Consider the following 22,235-nt stretch of genomic DNA (forward strand, 5'->3'; position numbering starts at 1 on the left):
CATTACCACAGCAACTTCGCAATATTTGTGTGAGTATTTGAGGTATTAGTATCTTTCCCACCAAACTGGACGGCAGAGATTATAGGCAGAATTTATGGAAGCTTTTGCTCACTTTTGTATATGGTGTACTTAGCACAATATAAGGTATGTGATACACAATTGTATCTTTTATCCAACAGCAGTTTATTATTTCTCATATTTCTGTGGGTTGGCTGTGAAGCTCTTCAGCTGCAGTAAGCTGGTGGATGAGCTGGGCCTGACTGACCTCAGTCATGATATTGGATCTTTCTCTTCATGTCATTTTCCATTCTGGGCTTCTTCACAGCATGAAGTTCTTAAGACAGTGCTGCAAAAGGGGGGAAAGTGGCATTTAGCAGCCCCTTGACGTCTAGGAACTTTTATTAGTATCACTCTGCTACATTCTATCGGTCAAGGTAAGTCACTAGGGCTAGCCCAGACTCAAGGGAGTGGCGAAAGATTTACCTCTGGAAGGGAGAAGTGGCACAGTTCCACTGAACCGGGCATGCAGACAGGATAGGGCAACATTTGACGCCATTAAGCAACCTACCATTGTATTCACTAATGCTTGACTTAATTAAGAATACAATTTAATTTTCAAGTATAGTCCAGGAATTGGCTAATTTAAATATTTTGTGTTTGGGGTTTTTATTTTATATGCACTGTGCTCTAAGAATAAGAAGAGGTGGAGAAGGTGGCTCTTGAATTCTAAGTGACAATGGTTAGTCTAATAATCACATTTCAACAAATAATGACTGAACAATTTGAGAGCAGGAACTTTATCATGTTTTAGTTGTTGATGTATTTCTAACCATATACAACAGTGCCTGGTACAAAAGAGGTTTTCAATAAAAATTTGTTGAATGAATGAGTGAGCAAAAATAATTTTTCCTTGGGTCTTCCCTTTCATGTTCCTGACGGAGCTGCCTTTTGTTCAATAATCTGTCTCAAATTATTAGGTTCTAAATTTTTAGGTAAAGTTAGCTAGATGGGAAATAGAGGTCCTGCTCACGTATTTGATTCCATGAATCTATAATAAATGAACTCCAGAATGCAGCAACACTGAAACCTTCTGTATAGCTATGAATAATCTCATGATGATTTTGTGAGTATCTGATCGCTCAGGAAAAAGAATCTGAAAGAGATTTTCTTTTCATTTTGGTGGATACAGAATGACAATGAAGTATTCTGTCCAATCTCTACAATCTTCAGAATAGGAAACATCTCTCAATGAGTCATTAAACTAAATGAGTGACCACAAATACACAATAATATTCTAGCTGTGATGACTTCAGTACTGCATCCCTGTTCAGATCCTAGTATTACTTCTGTGGACAAGGGTATCATTTTGTTCAGCCTCAACTGAAAATACAGATCACTTTTTATTTAAATTGTGGAAACCAATACAACATGTTGTTAAATATTTGAATACAGCAAAAAGTAGTGGTTTGTTGATTTATTGGTGGTAATGTGCATTGAAAATAGCTTTATCTTAAAAAATATTTACAACTAGAATTCATCTCCACTTATTATCTATATGGGCATAATTTCAAACAGAAAAAAGTCATGTATGGGCTAAGCATATTTTTAAAATAAAACAGTAGATAATGCTAGAGAGAAACAGAGAAGAAATATTTCTCTTACATCCACCTTAGAATTATCCAACATGTACTCAAACGTACCAGCACAATGATTAATCCCCAAATGATAATGCATACATCTGTCAATTAGTTTATATACAAGTCAGCCTGAATATTTTATATAAATTATAGCATCTTGACTATAAACAAAAACAGATCATGATATTTCAGGGAGTCATCTGGGTCCCTTAAGATATAATTCAGTGACAAAACTGCAATCTAAATAATAATAGATTTACTGATTTATGTGTTAGACTATGTAATTCTTCAATTTGATTAAAAATATCAATATTTTCAATGTAACTCATATACTCTGATTCCTATATGTATCATTTTTATACAAGATAATCAATGTGTTTGTAAAACCACTCCTGTAGCATTGGAAAAAAGGAGAATTATCCTATTTTTTAGCTCCAGTGTGAAAGTAGTTTAAAGGTAAACAGCATTTTCAAAATGCAAAGTTGTGCTTCTTGTTACAGAATTGGGAAAGGACTGCTGATGTGTGAGGAAAAACAAAAGGTAAAACACTTAACTAATTTTTCAGATAAGAGAAAAGTTTTATTAGAAGTATCTTTTTTAAAGTTGTGAAGCTGTGGTAGTCTTCACAGAATATAGGTAAGGGGAATAATGTGTGAAGGAGCTAGAGAAGTGTAATTTTTTCTTTTCTTTTTGCCAGTTTTACAGAATGCAACATTTAAATATTAAAAGGTAGCAAGGTTTATGTTCTAATGAGCATAATTATTGACTTAAAATTGCTCTATGACTCTGAGGATGGTAATACGAAAGTATTAATTGGCCTTTCAATGATGGAAAGTAACTGTTTTTCAAGAATGTATACTCTTTTTTCACATATTGAATTCCTTATGTTTTATTTTGAAACTATTTTGTCTAGTAATTTCAGATGGCATTCATGTTTTAATACATAAAGCTAATGTCATTGAACAGAATTACTTAATTGAATAATATTAGCTCCTTCTCATAGTTGTTAGATGTACAAAGTTACCAATCAATTTATGTTCTAGTTGTATAATTGTCCGTGAGTCTGGACAGAAAACCAGAGCTGTCTTTAGTGTAAGCCTACTGAAGCTATTACATATAATTAACTTCCCTGAAACTAAGTAGGTACTCCTTAAATATCTGTTGAACTGTATTAACACTAAAGAATCTTTATATTCTTATAATTTGTGTTTACATAAATGAATGGATTAGTACATTCAGTAAAAGCAAATAAATAGGATAGAGTACCCACAAGGCAGAGAAAGAGAGGAGAAGAGAGGGAGACAGGGAGGGAAAAATGTCAGTTGGTGAATGGTAGAAAGTGGGGAGTGGCATGCAGCAAGTAATGCTTTCACTATCTAGCTCAACATATTCAATCCATATTTTGCAGCTAGTCATCCCTCTGCCTGTGAAAGCTATTTGGGCTTCCCAGCAGTCTTCCCAGTAGACAGTATCTTGAGTGTGTGATCATAGTCCAGCCTCGTCCTCATTTCGATAAGTGCAAAAACATAATTGTATCATGGCACCCTGAAGTGATTAGACACTTACTCATTTGCTCAAGTTTACCAAGTAAATAAAATTTACATACCATTTAAAATAGAGGGGATGTAGTGATAATTCCTTTACTGGGATTGGAATACCCAATTCCATAATTTAAGATATCTGTGGTATCAAAATCCATGGAAAGCCAAATTAACTCCCAGATTGCTTGGTAAGTCTGATTAGAGCAAAGGAAAGGGGATGGGTTGCAGAGCTCTTGTAACCTAGAGTGTTTGGAAAGCCTGGCCAATTTCTTTCCTTAAGGTAGGCAGTCTTGCTTGTCCCTTTTATTGTATACACTCTTACAGCACACTGTAAGCCTCATTTTTAGCACTACCACAGTTAATATTAAATACTGTAGTATATTTTTTCCGAATAGAAATTGTTGTGCAAGCAGAGACAACTTCTATCCTAAGTACAGATATAACTGCTGCGCCTGTCACAGTCCCATGCCTAGAGTAGGTGCTCAGAATGCTGAATAGATGAATTCTTATCCACCAAAGAGGAGTGCAGTCTAGCTTCCCCTGATGCCCAGAGGTAGGCATGGAGGCATGCTGATGCTTATATTTGTAGTGACATCCTCTTTCTGTTTTTAAACATACTGATGACAGTTTTTATGTGTTGGGCATTTTCTATTTATGAATACAACAATCCATTTAAGTAAATTTGGGCTTTCTTTTATATTGAGGCATATGTACATTAACTATCTTTTCCTTATCAATTTTGGCTAGGTTCTACATGTTCTTTTTTGTATTAGTAAGAAATACTATACCTTAGATACTTCTGCACATACGCTCAGATATCATGGTATATTTTATTAATTCAGATATCACCAGTTGACTTTTTCATTGACATTAGATGTGGGACAGGGAAGGTGAGAAGTATGAACTTACTAGCTGTTTAGAAAATTCAGGGGGATGATCAGTCATATGAGGAAAGCATATTCAGTGATATTTGCATGTCTAGTCATAAGCACAGGTAATTACACTGAACCAAAACTCTCCACTTAACTCCTGTATTTCAGTTACCACTGAATTTCACATCTAGAAAAATAGTTTTGTGTGACAAGTATATACTTCATTTATATTTTCCAAATATCTTATTGATAATAAAATATGAATACTGTCTTACAAATTATAAAGGGGTGTGTTGTTGGTGTGCTTTTGGCTGCAAGTAAGAGAACACAAAATAAATCCTGAGTCTCTTTACAAATTTCGCATGAGTAGAAAGCCAGAGACGGTGTTCCAGAGCTGGCTGGTCAGGCAGTTCAGCTCCGTCAGGACTCCAGGTCAGCATCCTTGGCTGTCCCTGCCTTTCCCTTCATGGTGTTCTCTCTCCAGTTATAATATTGCCCCTTGACAACAGGTGAAAACAGGAAAGGAGGGGCAGAGTTTCCACCTTGTCTGCATCTCTTTCCCAGAGTATGCCACCCTCCGCTCCCATCAGCTCTCATCTTCAGTTGGTTTATTTCAGGGAAGGGGAATGAAAGCACTTTTAAAGTAGAAATAGGAACCAAAGAGCCATCTAATGATGACCTATCTGATCTATAATATTTTCCTTATGGCTTAGGAAAAAAGTTGCAGGTGCTGCTGCATTCATTATTCTGTTTAATGAGAAACAATATAGAGGAAAATTAGGATTTCTTGAATTAGGTTTTGCTCCATCCCATGGGATGCTGTGCAGTGACTTCTCAGCCTCATTGCTTTCACCTGTGGTAGTGCCATGGTCAATAACAATAGCAATTATTGCTCTCACAGATTTCGTTTATTCTTTCTAACAGTTTTCTTAGGGAAATTTTTATGATTATGAAAGTTTTAATAACAAATGTCAAATTATTGAAATATATTCAATTTTAAATATACTTGGACATTGTTGAAATAAAAGTTTTGTTTTACATTTCATGTAGTTATTAATTTATCATTGCTCCTTTGGAGCTTACTATGCAAATATACATGTACTTCTTGAATATGTAAATTACATGGATGCTGTAAAGTGTCACCACTACTGCTTTTATACTTTTTCATTCTAACTCATCTATTTCTAATGTGCAATAAAAAGAAGAGAAAAAGAACATTTAGGAAAGAATTAATTAATTAGTGTTTTGATAAAAGGTTCTTATACACAAAAAGCACACTGTTATATAACCACATACTCTTTTTAAAGAGAATTTTTTAAATATTGAAAAAACATAGTAAAAATATTTGGTCTTTGGGTGCATCCTTTTCATACACTTATGTGTAATAAACTTTCTTTTTTCTCTGTAAAAAGTAATTCAGGTTAAAAATTGTATTTTTAGAATATCCATCTTTCTTTTACAACTAGGATAGACTATTGAAGTTTCTATAGCTTGTTTCATTGTCTCCTGGGGACTTAACAAGCATATCTTATGAATGAGTATTAGATACAATCATTTTTATATGTCATTTAAAAGTAATTATATATCTACCTGTTGTTTGGAGACATGAAAAATGTTTGCTCTCTTTGGTGTGAATATAAAACGTCCCCTCTGTAGTCATTAAAGCTGTGCTTTTTCCTGGTGAAATATTATAAGCATTATTCTCTTGCTATGAAGGAATTATAAATTGCTATTTAAAAGAATGGATTTGAGGGGTTCAATAAAATGCTCTTTTGATAAAATGCAATGACATAAGATACAGGGTCACTTCTCCACTAGTATATTTATATTGATAGCAATTGTCATAAAATTATAGTTTAAAATTTCTATGAGCCAAATATATAACTCTATGCGTAAATGTTTGATAGTATGAATTTTTTTTATTTTGGTATCGTTAATCTACAATTACATGAAAGACATTATGTTTACAGGACTCCAACCTTCAACAAGTCCCCCCACATACCCCTTCACAGTCACTGTCCATCAGCGTAGTAAGATGCTGTAAAGTCACTACGTGTCTACTCTGTGTTGCACAGCGCTCCCCGTGCCCCACACACACTATACATGCTAATCATAATGTCCCCCTTTCTTGTTCTCTGCCCTTCTCCCTCCCTTCCCACCCATCCTCCCCAGGCCCTTTCCCTGTGGTACCTGTTAGTCCATTCTTGGGTTCTGTGATTCTGTTGCTGTTTTGTTCCTTCAGTTTTCCTTTGTTCTTATACTCCACATATGAGGGAAATCATTTGGTACTTGTCTTTCTCCACCTGGCATATTTCACTGAGCATAATACCCTCTAGCTTCATCCATGTTGTTGCAAATGGTAGGATCTGTTTTCTTCTTATGGCTGAGTAATATTCCATTGTGTATATGTACCACATCTTCTTTATCCATTCATCTACTGATGGACATTTAGGTTGCTTCCATATCTTGGCTATTGTAAATAGTGCAGCAATAAACATAGGGGTGCATCTGTCTTTTTCAAACTGGAGTGCTGCATTCTTAGGGTAAATTCCTAGAAGTGGAATTCCTGGGTCAAATGGCATTTCTATTTTGAGCATTTTGATGAACCTCCATGCTGCTTTCCACAAAGGTTGAACTAATTTACATTCCCACCAGCAGTGTAGGAGGGTTCCTCTTTCTCCACAACCTCCCCAACATTTGTTGTTGTTTGTCTTTTGGATGGTAGCCATCCTTACTGGTGTGAAGTGATATCTCACTGTGGTTTTAATTTGCATTTCTCTGATGACAAGGATGTGGAGCATCTTTTCATGTCTGTTGGCCATCTGAATTTCTTCTTTAGAGAACTGTCTATTCAGCTCCTCTGCCCATTTTTTAATTGGATTATTTGCTTTTTGTTTGTTGAGGTGCATGAGCTCTTTATATATTTTGGATGTGAACCCTATTCGAATCTGTCATTTATGAATATATTCTCCCATGCTGTAGGGTACCTTTTTGTTCTATTGATGGTGTCCTTTGCTGTACAGAAGCTTTTCAGCTTGATATAGTCCTATTTGTTCATTTTTGCTTTTGTTTCTCTTGCCCGGGGAGATATGATCAAGAAGAGTCACTCATGTTTATGTCTAAGAGATTTTTGCCTATGTTTTTTTCTAAGAGTTTTATGGTTTCATGACTTACGTTCAAGTCTTTGATCCATTTCGAATTTACTTTTGTGTATGGGGTTAGACAGTGATCCAGTTTCCTTCTCTTACATGTAGCTGTCCAGTTTTGCCAGCACCATCTGTTGAAGAGACTGTCATTTCCCCATTGTACGTCCATGGCTCCTTTGTCAAATATTAATTGACCGTATACGTTTGGGTTAATGTCTGGAGTCTCTAATCTGTTCCACTGGTCTGTGGCTCTGTTCTTGTGCCAGTGCCAAGTTGTCTTGATTACTGTGGCTTTGTAGTAGAGCTTGAAGTTGGGGAGTGAGATCCCCCAACTTTATTCTTCCTTCTCAGGATTGCTTTAGCTATTTGGGGTCTTTGGTGTTTCCATATGAATTTTTGAACTATTTGTTCCAGTTCATTTAAGAATGCTGTTGGTAATTTGATAGGGAGTGCATTGAATCTGTATATTGTTTTGGGCAGGATGGCCATTTTGACAATATTAAGTCTTCCTAGCCAGGAGCATGGGATGAGTTTCCATTTGTTAGTGACCTCTTTAATTTCTCTTAAGAGTGTCTTATAGTTTTCAGGGTATAGGTCTTTCACTTTCTTGGTTAGGTTTATTCCTAGATATTTTATTCTTTTTGATGCTATTGTGAATGGAATTGTTTTCCTGATTTCTCTTTCTATTAGTTCATTGTTAGTGTATAGGAAAGCCACAGATTTCTGTGTGTTAATTTTGTATCCTGCAACATTGCTGAATTCTGATATTAGTTCTAGTAGTTTAGGAGTGGGTTATTTGGGGATTTTTATGGACAATATCATGTCATCTGCAAATAGGGATAGTTTAACTTCTTCTTTACCAATCTGTATTCCTTGTATGTCTTTGTTTTGTCTAATTGCCGTGCCCCCCCCCCCCTGTTTATTGCCGTGTGGGGTCTGAGAGCTGCTGCCCAGGGGGTTAGGGTGCCCGGAGTTCCCCGGGATTCCCAGCAGCTCGGCTAAGTGTCCCGGGATGCTTCCATCCAGCTGTGGGGGTCCCTGTCCCTTTAGGACTTTCAAAAAGCACTCGCTTTTCTTTGTCCCAGGGGCTCTGCCTGCAGGGACACACTCGCAGGTTTTTACTGTCCCGTCTTGCTAGTTTCCCACGCTCCTTGCACTGTGTGTCTGCACTCCGGTGTGGATGGCTAGGGCTGGGTGTTTAGCAGTCCTGGGCTCCCTCTCCCTCCCCACTCTGACTCCTCTCCTACCGCCGGGAGCTGGGGTGTGGGACCTCGGGTTCTGCCGTGCCATAGCTTGTATCTTACCCCCTTTGCCAGGTGCTGGGTTCTCACAGGTGTGGATGTAGTCTGGCTGTTGTCCTGTATCTTCTAGTCTCTCTTTTAGGGACAGTTGTATTTGTTGTGTTTTCAAAAATATATGTGTTTTTGGGAGGAGATTTCCACTGTCCTACTCACGCTGCCATCCTGGCTCCTCCTCATAGTATGAGTTTTATAAATTGGAGTAAAACTTCCTGTTCATTCCAATCCATTCATTCATTCTTAAACTTTGAACTACCTTTTCATAACCATTTTGTGGTGAATTTATAGTTGCCAATCAAAAGAAAAAATCAAATTGGCAATTTGATTCAGTTGAGTATGGACTTAGTTCTTATCAAATGCCTATCTATTTCTGTTGTCCATACAGATGGCGTTTAGTTGACAGGAAATTTCAGAGCAAACAATATAAAGTATAAATGTCCCCTGTCTTTACCTCTTTGTTAACCTAGGATTGCTGCCCTGTCAAGTCTGTTTGCTGCAGCTTCCCTGTGGATGCTTTTCCTTTCTTGAGCTGCAGCTTCCACATCCTGCTAGTCCACTGGTGGAATCAGGTCCCACCAGGGCATTGCCATTTGACTTGTGGTATATTTTTAAAAGTAATACATAACTTTGTTTTGGAATAAATGAGTAACTCCATAGCCAATGTTCAGTGTGATGTCTCGGCAATGAAAAACAAAGAAAATTGAATTGATTCTATGACATAAATGTACCACGTAAATACTTACTTTGTAGATGTAAGTCAGCAGTGCTTCATCTCTCATCACCAATGCTGTTAGCCACGTTCACAATCCCTGCTGGTTCCCAGGGTGTTCCATAGACTTGTGAACCAAGTCTTATCATTAAGTTACTTAATTGTTAGAAACACTGTTTTCCATTAGAAAATAATTTTAATGCCAGATTTGAAGTAACTGTTGAAATACCTTAATAACAGGACCAAAGTAAAAGAAAGCTAATGAAAAAGGTGAGTTTTTGAAACATTCTTAGTAAAAAGAATACTACTTTTATATTCATTTTAACTTAACTACTTTGGGACCTTATGTTTTACTTTCATTTGAAAGGCAAAGATCGAAAGGGTTTTATTTTCTTATCTGATGACCATATTATCCATATAGTATAGATAGAATCTCTTAGTTAAGTATGTTTGGGGAGGAATTCAAGTGTTTAAAAGAAGACTTTTCAGTTTTACACATATTAACTGGTCTTCCTGCATCTTCTATATCACCACTAAATACATGAAAATAATAAAGGAAACACATCTATGAGAGAAAAAGTTGACCTTTAAGGGTAATTTCACTGAATTAAAATTTTCTGTGTTTATGACTTTTGAACTTTCTCCAGTAAGATAAGTAAGGCAATTTCACCTTCTCTCTTTATGTTGCATCTTTGTTTGAAATGAGTTTATGTCCAATTAGTCTCTTTGGTATCTTTTTTGAAAGGCAGTAGCAAATTCATGTTTTGTTTGTTTGGTTTTTATGTTTGCTTCATTAACATAACTTAGCAGACAAAAGCCAAAACAAAAGTTATATATTCCAGGAAGAAAAATTCCAAGAAAAACACACTTTAGAAATTAAATTGCCTATTTGAAAATTCAGAACTTGGAGAACTAAATATTAACTAAATTTTATAATGACAAGAATGATTTTTTTGCTTGAATAAAATCTCTAATAGCCCACATTTCCCTGAAGATATGTAGAAGCAAAATTACTGTTAGTGAAAAAAATACCTGGTAAACAGACACTAATTTGTTCATTTTTACCTGAACATCTGGTAACTAAGAACTTTAAATATTAAACTAAAACCTGTAGACTTGCAATTAAATTCATTGAAATAGGGTTTACTATATTAATGACTTAAAATTATAATAGTATGAATAACTTTTTTGTAGACATTGTCATCATATCTAGAATCACAGAATCTGTCTCAAAATACAATAAATTTGACTTTGGTGTAGATATTTTACAATGGGTTAAATGTTCAGTTACCATATTCTTAAAAGTCCAAAGCTACATGTTTTCTCTGACAAATTTGAGTTTGAATTATTTGGATCATATTGTAATGTGAGCCATAAAAATAAATAGCATACGTGTTTAAATGTATTTTTTTGCATTTCTACAACCTAAAGACCAGTTTGGTTGAAAAAATAAAATTTAACAGCTTTTAATTTGTCATGTAGAATCTGATTCTATGTGCTTTTTATTACCTCTATATATTTATCTAAGTGAAACATAAAATGGTTGTAATAATGGAGAATTTAAAGCAGCTTTTGCACATGAGCAGTAATGCTAACTAATATGGTGAATAAAGGCTGAATGTAAATTCTCAGAACTTCCTTTTTGTGTGTGATATGTTTGCTAAAGTGAGTATATCTTGGTTAGCTGATTCAAGCTCTTCAACATCCTGATTAAACTATCTGAAGAGATTTGATGGACAAAATGGAAAAAATAGGGAATAATCATTTATATGAAATCAGAAGTCATATATATATACATATATATATATATATACACACACACACACACACACATACATATATACACACATAATACTATAATATAATTTTTATTAGATTATAGAATGTCAAAATATAAACCCACAGCCTTTCTTTTGCTGGAGTAAATGCTCTGATACTCTCACATATGCATTCAGAGATAATTTGGCATGGCTAAAATGAGTATAATCTAATATCACCTACCTCATTTGTGTCTTTTGAATTGATCCACTCTGCTCCATTTTGCTTGCCACTTGGTTTACGCCTTGAATTACATTGCATTTGTCCTATATCGGTAGCCACATTTCTGTCCACAATACCAGTATTTCAACATTCCAGCCCTCTTATTTATTCCTGCTAGATTTATTTGTCCATACAACAAACCTGGCCACATTGTTTCACTGCTAATAAACTTCTGTCATCATCCTATTAATCTATAATATTAAGTCCAAACCCCTTAATTTAAATACACCTTCTGAAACAGACCCTTATTAGCCCACATTCAGCATTCTTTTTAGTCATCCTGCTCTCCAAAAAATGCCCAAAACTTGTCTCTTCTCCCTTTGCCTTCTTCTACTTCTCTATTTAAAATATCATCTTGTCTTCTAAAACTCTCTGGACTCCCTGAGGTAAAAGTAGTTAATTTACTGAAGTGGTTTCCCACAATACTTTGCTCATATTTCATTTGGAGAATTAACTTTTTAATTACTGTATATGCCCATAATCTTACAATATTCTGAGCTTTTTGGAGACAAAAATAATTGTGTTTTTATTTGTATCTTTAGAACTTAATACAGTAACATATAGAAGTAAATATTATTTGGAAATATCTATTGAATGAATGACTAGATAGAATTAATGAATCCAGGAATGTCTGGATAAAAGGACAGAAAACTTGCTGAATGTAGAAAAAAAGTCCAAACAGTCATCAAATATCTACTAACTATCATTCTGAGGCTGTCTTGAGACCACCTCATACAGACCAATATTTTCCTCCCAATTTATTAACATATTTTTCATTAGTATGATGAATCAATAGGAAGATATTTTTAATTTTATTTAACTTCAGCTGATGTATAAATGTGTAAAAGTACATCTATTCTGTAAGATTAATAAATATAAACTTGCATATAGGCTCAGGCCAACAGATCTTGGTGTTAAGTGTTGCGCCCTTGTTCTATCCAACTAGCTATTATCTATTTTTATCTACTTAGATACATAAAATCAGACCATAACCCAAGGAAAATATTCTCTGGAATAGAATAAGGATTCATGGTTCTAGAATCATTTGTAACCTATATTGTTCTTCAAATATCTGACCTAATTATGGACATTGATACAAGAAGGGCTAGAGAAAATTTTGTAAAAATCATGAGTGAGCCTAATATTGAATATGTCTAGGCAGATGAGATTACTTTTAAAATTTGTAATTTCATATCAGAACTAATCAGCACAGCATAGTAATAAGCACTGTAATAAGTAATAAGAATTCCATGTAATTTTCCATAACTTATAGGGTAGAATCAAATAGTAAGGTCCTTTCTAAATGTCCTTTTAATTGTAGAAGTGTTTGACACTTTAATGTGAAAAGCACATGTGAATTTTTGTACTTCAGAACAAATAACTTGATGTCAGAAATAATATTTGAATATCATAACACAAATTTTCCTGTTTTGCCTTTATGCCTGTATGTGAAAACATGTATCTCATTTGACCCGTATTTTCTTCTAATTGAGGGCATGATACCTAATTAGAATATATATAATTAAACACTATTTTTTCATGAGAAAGAATTTCTAAATTAAATACTGGATAATATAAAAATCTAGTCAACCTTTGTAAAAATACATTAAATGATCATAAATTTAATTAACTGGCACAAGAAACAAAGATATGATTAATTGGGTTATGGGTGAAAAATTTTTTTGACCATCTTACTTCCAAATTAAATACTGAAATATTTTAAACTATATTTTTCTTTAACTTTTGGTAAATTGAAAAAATTTTGTTATTACTTATTTAGTTCTTCCATACTATATCATAATTTCTACCACTGTGCATATAAAAGAGGACACTATCTTTATAAAATAATAGTTATTCCAAAGTTACTAATTTTTATCTCTATGTATAACCACTACTTTTTTTCTTTTTAATGTGTTATTCAATGTTACCAAGTTTCTGAAGAGTACATAGCTTTCTAGAAAAATATAGCATATTTAGTTTAGTCTCTTGTTTTCTCATGAAAAGCCCAGATTTTTTTCTCTGTATATATAATTACAGAGTGGCTGGTCTAAATCAAACTGTCTAAAGAATGAGCTAATAATCATAAGCACTAAAATCATATTTTAAAATTTGAGCAACTAATATATAGAAACATATAATTGAATCTGTCAGATCAACACATTCCTGTAATTCCCTCAGGGGCATTCATACAATTTGACACCAACATTTATCTTTGAAAATTATGTGACCCTCTATTACATTATAGATGGTGCATGTCCTCAAACCTTTTCTGTCACAGAATATAAGACAGGGCTACTCCGTTTAAAAAATTCCCTTCTGTTACTGATAATCACTTAAGTTGCTTCTTCCTTTCCTTTTTCAGAATGAAGAACAAATTTTGGTATTTTGAATTTGGCACATCTGAAACTTTCTCAGCCACCTGCAAGAAGCTACATGAATCTATAGAAATAGAAGTAAGAAAACATGAATTCTCTTTTTAATACAATGACATGGCTTGAGTTTGGTTATTAAAATGTTTGTGGTAGTCCATGGAAGGAATTATACTTTGAGCAGTCCACATGACTTTATCCATGATTCTAAATAACATTTCTGTCACTCACTGGGATTCTAGCACTGTCTAAAAATCATACTATAAAGTTAACTCTAGTTATGAGTTGTTTTAATACAGTATAAAAGAATGAGAGGGGGAACTTAACTTTAGAAATCAATGGAGAAGTACTGGACATAGTGTGGATAGAAAATTGTAAGATAAAGTACTTGAAGAGAAAGAAAAAAGTTGCAAGGTACCTAAAAAGAACCTTATTATTTTCAGGTCTTAGTATCTTATAACCTTTAAAACACAGTTCACTAAAATTGTATTATCATGAATAAAGTTTAAAAAATACACTTTTCCATTCCATTCCCATTCATTAACTAGATTTTCTCAGTTCCTGAGGTAGCCATTTCTTACATTTATAGGAAGTGGAAAAGCCAAGAAAGAGGGTAAAGATAGAAAAAAAAAAAAGATACACTTTGAAAAGATTTGGAGCAAATAGGTCTGCCAAACAATATAGACACTGTAGAACTAAAAATTTTAGGAACAGGTTATAATAGAAAATGACTTAGTTTTATTCAGAGATTTTAGGGTATAAGGAAAAAGGTAAACTTACATTTTAATGAATGATAAAGACAAACCAAAGGAACATAATTATGAAAAAAGAACACCTACTCACTATCTAATATGAATTGAGAAATACTGGCTAGCTTCAATATGTTTAATTTAAGAAATAAATGCATAACTTGTAGTTATGGACCAAATAGGATCATAATGGCCTGGCTGGGTTCTTCATTATCCTAGCTTTCTAATTCACTATTAATGATAATAACAACATTAAGTGGTACTATTTCAGAATGTAACCTTTTTGGATTTTTTTTTTCATCATGATTTGTGGATAAATTGAAGTATTAGAAGTAGAATTGATAATCATGGAATAGGAAAAGCCCTTCATGACTGAATCAGATCATAACTCTGAAAAGAAATATAATCACAAAAGGTAAAGGATTTGGCTTAACAAAGACTTTCTGTTATTACCATTCCTGGAGACATACATGTTTATATGTTTTATATACCTAGATAGTGTTAAATATGTACATATGTATTTGTAAAAAACATTTAAAACTCCCCTTTACCTTCAAAAATTATTTTTAAAAATTGATGCATATTTTGAACATTTTTTACCTTCGGACACCTATACTCAAAAAAAATCTGTAGAACAAGGCAAATAAAAAAAAAAAGCATAGCTTCAGGTTGAACTTAGGGTAGATATTCTGGATCCTCTTGCACCTCTCCTTACCTTTCCCTACCACTGAACACAAAGTGAAAAAAAAGGTCATCTAGAAGAGATATTCCATAGAGAGGAAAACACAGTACTGTCAAGATGTCAGTTCTTCCCAACCTGATCTACAGATTAAACACAACTTCAGTCAGAATCCCAGCAAATTATTTTGTGAATATCAACACCCTGATTCTAAAGTTCATATAGAGAGTCAACAGACCCAGAGTAGAAAACACAATATTGAAGGAGAAGAACGATGTTGGAGGAATGACACTGCCTGATTTCAAGATTTACTATAAAGGTACAAGACTCAAAACAGTATAATATTGGTGAAAGAATAGACAGACAAATCAATGGGACAGAATAGAGATCCCAGAAATGGACCCATGTAAGCATAGTGAACTGATCTTTGACAAAGGGTAAAGGCAATAACGTGGAGCTAAGAAGGTCTGTTTTAAGAAATGGTGCTGCAACAACTGGACATTCACAGCAAAATAATGAATCTTGACACAGACCTTCACCGTTAACAAAATGGACCATACACCTAAATGTAAAATGGAAAACTACAAAATTCTAGAAGGTAACACATGAGAAAACCTAGGTGGTCTTGGGGATGCCAATGCCTGTTTAGATACAATATAAAAGGCAGGATCCATGAAAGAAGTAATTGTTAAGCTGGATTTCATTGAAATTAAAAAAATGCTCTGTGAAATAAAATGTCAAGAGAGTGAGAAAATAAGCCACAGATTGTCAGAAAATATTTGCAAAAGACGTATCTGATAATGGATTATTATCCAAAATATACCAAGAATTCTTAAAACTTAATTAAGAAAATAAACAACCCCATTGAAAAATGGCCCTAAGGCTTCAACGGGTATCTCACCAAAAAAAAGATACACAGATGGCAAGTAAGCATGTGAATGATGTTTCACATGACACATCACCAGCCAAATGCAAATTAAAATAACAATGATATACCACTGTACACCTATTAGATTAGTGAAAACACCAAATGCTGGTGAGGCTGTGGAATAACAGCAATTCTTGTTCATTGTTGGTGGTGATGCAAAATGGTATGACCACTTTGGAAGACAGCTGGATGGTTTCTAACAAAACTAGACATACTCTTACTATATAATCCAGCAGTCATACTCCTTGGTATTTTCCCAAAGAAGTTGAAAACTTACGTCAACTGAAAAAGCTGCACATGATGTTTATAACTTGAAAGCAAATAAGAGGCCCTGCAGTAGGTGAATGAATAAACTGTGGCACATCCAGACTATGAATTATTATTTGTGCTAAAAAGGAGTGAGCTATCAAGCCATGAAAACACATGGAGACCCCTTAAATATATGTTACTAAATGAAAGGAGCCATCCTGAAAAATCAACATACTGTATGTTTCTAACATATTACCTTCTGGAAAAGGCAAAATTACAAAGACAGAAAAAGATCAGTGGTCGCTAAGGGTTGTGAGGAGAGAGAGGGACAGGTGCACAGAGGATTTCTTTAGGGCAGTGAAAATACTCTGTGTGACACAATGATGATGAATAAATGTCATTTGACATTTGGTCAAAACCATGGAATATACACCAAGAATGAACAGTAATTAAAAACTATGAACTTTAGATGATTATGATGTGTTCAATGTAGGTTCACCAGTTGTAACAAATGTACTACTTTGGTGGGAAATATGAATGATGGGGGAGGCTGTGCATGTGTGAGGATGGGGGTATATGGGAAATCTCTGTACTTTACCTTTAATTTTACCATAAACCTTTAACTTCCCTAAATAAAATAAACTCTTAATTTTAAAAAACCCACATTGCTCTATAATATGTTGTCATATTTGTCACAAAGTAAAAAATGTTCAAAGAAATACAGTGAAAATATTTGAATGCAAATATATGTGGAAAACATTTATTGTAATCAAATGATAAAATTGAGTAAAAAAGTTGATCCACAGAATTTTACATGTTATAGAAAAACTGTTTGTAGTGTTCCCCCAAGAAATATGGGTAACTTTAAGTTATTCTTCTTAGAGTCGTGTTTCTACGTACCCTCCAAGTCTGCCTTCCCAGCTCTGCATTTACTGGCTTATTGGAACCACTGTAGGAGCATTAATAAGTCAGAACCAGTGCTGTATACTCCCCATTCTGTTGTTCATATCTTGGAAATACTGCCATAATTTAATATATTTATCTCAATTCTAAAACTTGATATGTTTGTGCATGTGTATGTGTATGAATGGTAATGCAAAATCTGCTTCTCTACCTACTTTTTAATGAATCCAGTCTATCATATTAGCAGAATATGCCTTTCTACCCTCAAGGTTACTTCAGAATTAAATTTAACAAAACATCAATTTGGAAATTCGATTCTGTTTGCTATTGCCTCCTATTTGGCTTAAAACTATACCAACTATGGTTTGAAAATGTATAACAGAATAAAATCAGTTCAGTACAACAGGACCTCATGTAATGGACATATATTTTATCAGCAGCTTCTTTAAAACAAAGAATTTGCTGTGTGACCCTGTATTTCACATTTCTTTTTCATATAGGACACTTTTTCCAAAAGGGGTTAATATTTGGAATAATATGAATATTATGGGGTGAAGTTGATAATAAAAATAGCTAAGATTTATCTTATTAATTGTACTTTATAATTGGTTCTAAGCAGTGTACATGTTATCTGATGTCTTCATAAAAATCCTATGAATTAGAGAGATTCTATTATATCTCCACTGCAGAGATGAACAGATGAGCATTTATTTTCTTTAGTAATTTAAGAGAAACAAGAATCGTATTGCTGCCAAAACGTTTAAATCTAAGGAAACAAATCAATTGGAGACTATATATACATACATGCATATATTATATATATGTACATATAACACATACATGATATATAATATACATATATATGGTTAGAGATTAACAAAGTTGAAGATTTTAATTTAAAAATTTCAGTTTTCCTATATCTTTCTTACAAAAGATAAATAAAATGAAAAGCTTTAAAATTGCTAGATAATATATTGGAAGCAAAGTTTATATTAAACTCTTTGAGGCATGGATGTGCACCTAAGAATCTAAGGTCAACATGTGGGATTGAAGCTACAAAGGTTCATTGGTTTTTAATTTGCTCCATGTATCAGGCAAAGTTCATGAGGGAATAAAGTAGCCCATTCTCCAGAGTATTTTCATCTTCTGGGTGTCAGTGAGAATGGGAAGGATGGTCTAAGTTTCAGGGCAAAGAATTTCCATTCCAAGGTACTAAGCTTTGTCTTAATGATTAAGTAATTCTAGAAAACCAAAGTGATCTCAAGGATTAAAAAAAAGCAAGAAGAATTTTGGGGACACAAAATAAATTAGCAGGAATCAAAAGATAAATTCTTATTGTCCAGTAACCTGGAACAGGAATCAAAAGATAAATTCTTATTGTCCAGTAACCTGGAAAGCGCAGAGCTCTTAAAAGCAATTGGACAGTGTTTCATAGGTTAGTCTTTGTCCTTCTTTTCTGATATCAAAATCATCTTAGATATTCCTTCAACATGCATTTACAGGACCTTACCGTTGCCTTAGCCCTACCAACACACTATCTTGGGTTGGAGGAAATCCAACTTGACAACTGACATTTTTTTTTTAACCATTTTGGTTGACATGCAAAAAGCTGTACATATTTCATGCATGTATACAACTCAGTGTGGAGATGAAAATATACCTATGAAACCATCACCATATTCAGTGTCATCAACATGCCCATCACCTCCAAGTTCCTTCCTGCTCTCTTCTGTGCATGTGCACATTTGTATGTGTGTGTGTAAGAACACTTAAACAATCTGCCCTCTCTTCTAAAGCTCCCCAAGAGATTTTTGTGTGTGTGCATTGAAATTCCAGAAGCAACTGTGAAGGGAGACAGGGTGGACCTCAACAAAGATGGTCATAGAAAACAAAAATTCGACTCATTAAGTTCAAAACAAAAAATAACTCCTTATTTCAGAAAAGAACAACAAATGTGATAAGGATGTGATATAATGTTATCACTTGATTAAGGTAAATACATCACCATATTTCTTAGTGAGGAGGATGAAGGGGAAATGAGATAGGCAAAAGAGGACTGAACCACCAAAAGGTGAAAATTCTTTTCTGTGTTTACCAGAAGCTATTTTGAATAAGATAACTTCTGTTAAGAATTCTAATTAGTATTCCAGCAATAATTTCTAGCTTTCACAGAATCTGCTAAAAAAAGAAAAGCATGTAAAACTAAAATGGTTTTTTCTAATGCTTATGGCTAATGCTTAGTATCTTGAACCAGCAATATTATTATGATTGTGCTCAGCATCTGTGTGTGTGTGTGCACATGCACATTGTAGCAGTCTCAAATTTTCCCGTTTTTCCGAGTACACTTCCATCCTCCTCTTGCTTATCCACTATCTCCCATTCCACTCTAAAAGGTGTTCTGTAATTATCTGCCATCCACACTTGCATCACCATCACTGCACTGCCAGCCACTACTGAGATAACCTAAAAGTCATGTTCTATATCACATGGTGTTTTGTAGCTAAAACTTGTAAAATGCATTTCAGAAAATATGGAGGTTAATCACTGGTAAAATAGAGTCCTGCAGCCTTTAAATATCAGAAGAGATACTGATAAGCCCTTAATGTGTCTCTATTTTAATTTGTAGCTTTCTGCAAAAGCATAAATTTGTCTGATGAATTACACATGAATTTACAAAAACTCTTCTCAAAGCAGGCTTAGATGAGTCATTTTACTCCATGCTGTTTTCTTTAATGAACAAAACAATGTTTTTGTGTTTTACAGAATAAAATTATGAATAATTTTTACCTGATCCATATATAAAATTAGGCTGTCTATAGAAAAAAATATTTACAGTTTATCATTAATTGTATCCCATCAAATTTATTATCCATACTGACATCTGTCCAAAGTTCTTCATGTTTTGAATTTTTATATCAAATGATACATTAACTGAATCTGAAACACTAAATTCACATAGAAAAGTTTGTTTGTCTTTAACACCTCTGTATAGTGTGATGTAGTGTATATTCGTATGTGAAGATTAAAATACTTTCTCAGAAATTTTTAAACCATCCTCTCTTCTGGTAGATACATTTGTCTCTGGAATAAGATCCTCTGTTTTAAAACTGAACAGAGTAGACAGTGGTGTCACTGAGTTGCACTTTACATACAGCTCCCATATACGTTAACAGTCTTCCTCCCACATAATAAAAATATTCAGGATTTATTGACTAACCTAGGCTGTTAGCTTTTAAGCTTTTATATTCTTTTGCTCTGCAACTGCCTTTTAAAAATCATAAATCTCCAAAGCGGATGAAAATATTATCTGACACAGTATTAAAACTTGTTTATATTTCATAGCCTTCATCAGCTTTTATTTGCCTGCACTCAGCTGGTGTGCTACATATCCTGTTCTCCATCAGAACTAGCACTGAAGGTTTTCAAACTCATGGACATAATATTAAAGAAAACAGAGGAAGGTAACCTGGGGTCGAGAACTGGTGGAGACAGATCATTAATAAATAGCAATTTGTGTAAGCACATTGTCCAGCTCTCATAGGATCCTCACTGTTCTTTATGAGTCCTTCTTTAGGACTCCTTGAGGATTTTTTTTTTCTTTTCACTTTTCAGAGCGCTACGTACTCTGTTTCCTTAGAACTGCACGTGACAAGACTCTGAAGAGTGAAACATGAATAACAGTAACACTGATGTTTTTCAATTGTCACATGTAACTCCCCTAGTTCAATTAAAAAGAAAACCTATTTGCCACAGATTTCCTTTTCTGCAGATGAACAAAGGAATACTCCTTCACTAATTCTGAAAGTAACTTGACACAGTGGGGTTCTAAGGCCTAGTCAAATAATTGTCTTAGTGTACTACCTGCTGTGTTCAATATTGAGTGAAAATGGAAGCCAGCCCCCAACTCCAGTTTATTGCACCATTCTTCTGTTATTTAAATTATTTTAGTCAGTTTGGGGAAAGCCAGACCTTTATAAATTAACAGCAGGGAAATACCAAAGGTGTCAGATTGCATATTTATCATCTTTTTCGTGTAATACTTAAATATGTATTAAGAAGTGACTGACATAAATTAGGCAGATTTCAGAAGCCACAGGCCGTGGCTTGTAGAGGACCCCCTTCTGCTTGACATTTCATCCTTGTCAAAGATCAAATTATTTTAATTTAGGCTGCAAATTATAAGGAATGAAGACTTCTTTGTGGGAATTCCCTGTGGTAATCTGACTTTTGTTGTTACTGCTGCTTGTCAGTGTGCAAAAGATATAATATGCATGCAAATAAGGTTAAAAAATATGTACTATCTAATTATCCAGCCAGTACATTCCACTTGAAGACAGTGGGAGGCCTGACACACAGTATGTGTTTGATTCATTGAGGCCTGCAGGGTATTTACACAAGATTACTTTTAATTATGAAATTAATATCTGTTTATCTAGACTATATAGCGATAAGTGAGTATACACATGAACAGAATTCTTTAGTAAAAAGAAATCATCTTAATTTAATACATGAAAAGGAGGGGAAAAATCATTTGTTTCTAGGGGGAGGAATAAGGCATCCTCCAGACCTCAGTTTCACCCTCCTTGAAACAAACTGAATGAAAACTTGGCACCTTCTCTAGAATCTGATTCCAGCCCTGCCAAGTAGGCTCAAGATGTGTTGCTTTATTTCACAGTTTTTATATTTTGGTGAGCAAGATGAGGTATTAGATTCAGCATGATGGCGTGATGAGGCAAATGTGGAAAAAGAAAGGGCTCTTTCTTGTTTGTTTTGTTCTTATCATTTTGGTGGAGCATTGTCTCATTGAGATTCAAAAATCATGATTGCCAAGAGAATGAGAATGATGAAGTCAGTCTCAGTGCTTTTTCTGTAAAAAGATACGACAACTAAACAATCCCACTGCATATATACTCCAGTTTATGAAATGCATATACCCCCAACAAAGTTCTTTGTAAAAACAAAGTACTACATATTTACATCTCTTCTCGCATTAACTTATAGCTGGAAATGGCAGAATATCTGGGGTATATGTGTAAATAACTACCATTCTAGAAAATGCAAAGCAAATGAAAAAATAATTAATAATTCCAAAAATACAGTATGGCCATGTCACTA

General features: G+C 34.1%; 1 protein-coding gene across 8 annotated transcripts in view; it reads left to right on the forward strand.

The window, feature by feature from the left end:
• Positions 1-22,235, forward strand: part of DGKB (diacylglycerol kinase beta) — a 693,448-nt gene that overhangs the window by 496,137 nt on the left and 175,076 nt on the right. For all 8 annotated transcript variants that reach the window (XM_073238753.1, XM_073238761.1, XM_073238755.1 and 5 more), the window contains one exon: positions 13,606-13,696. In XM_073238753.1, the coding sequence (XP_073094854.1) occupies positions 13,606-13,696 (91 nt within the window). The remainder of the gene's footprint in view (positions 1-13,605; positions 13,697-22,235) is intronic.

Source organism: Manis javanica, chromosome 6 (assembly GCF_040802235.1).
Source record: "Manis javanica isolate MJ-LG chromosome 6, MJ_LKY, whole genome shotgun sequence".
In the NCBI taxonomy this organism is placed as follows: Eukaryota; Metazoa; Chordata; class Mammalia; order Pholidota; family Manidae; genus Manis; species Manis javanica.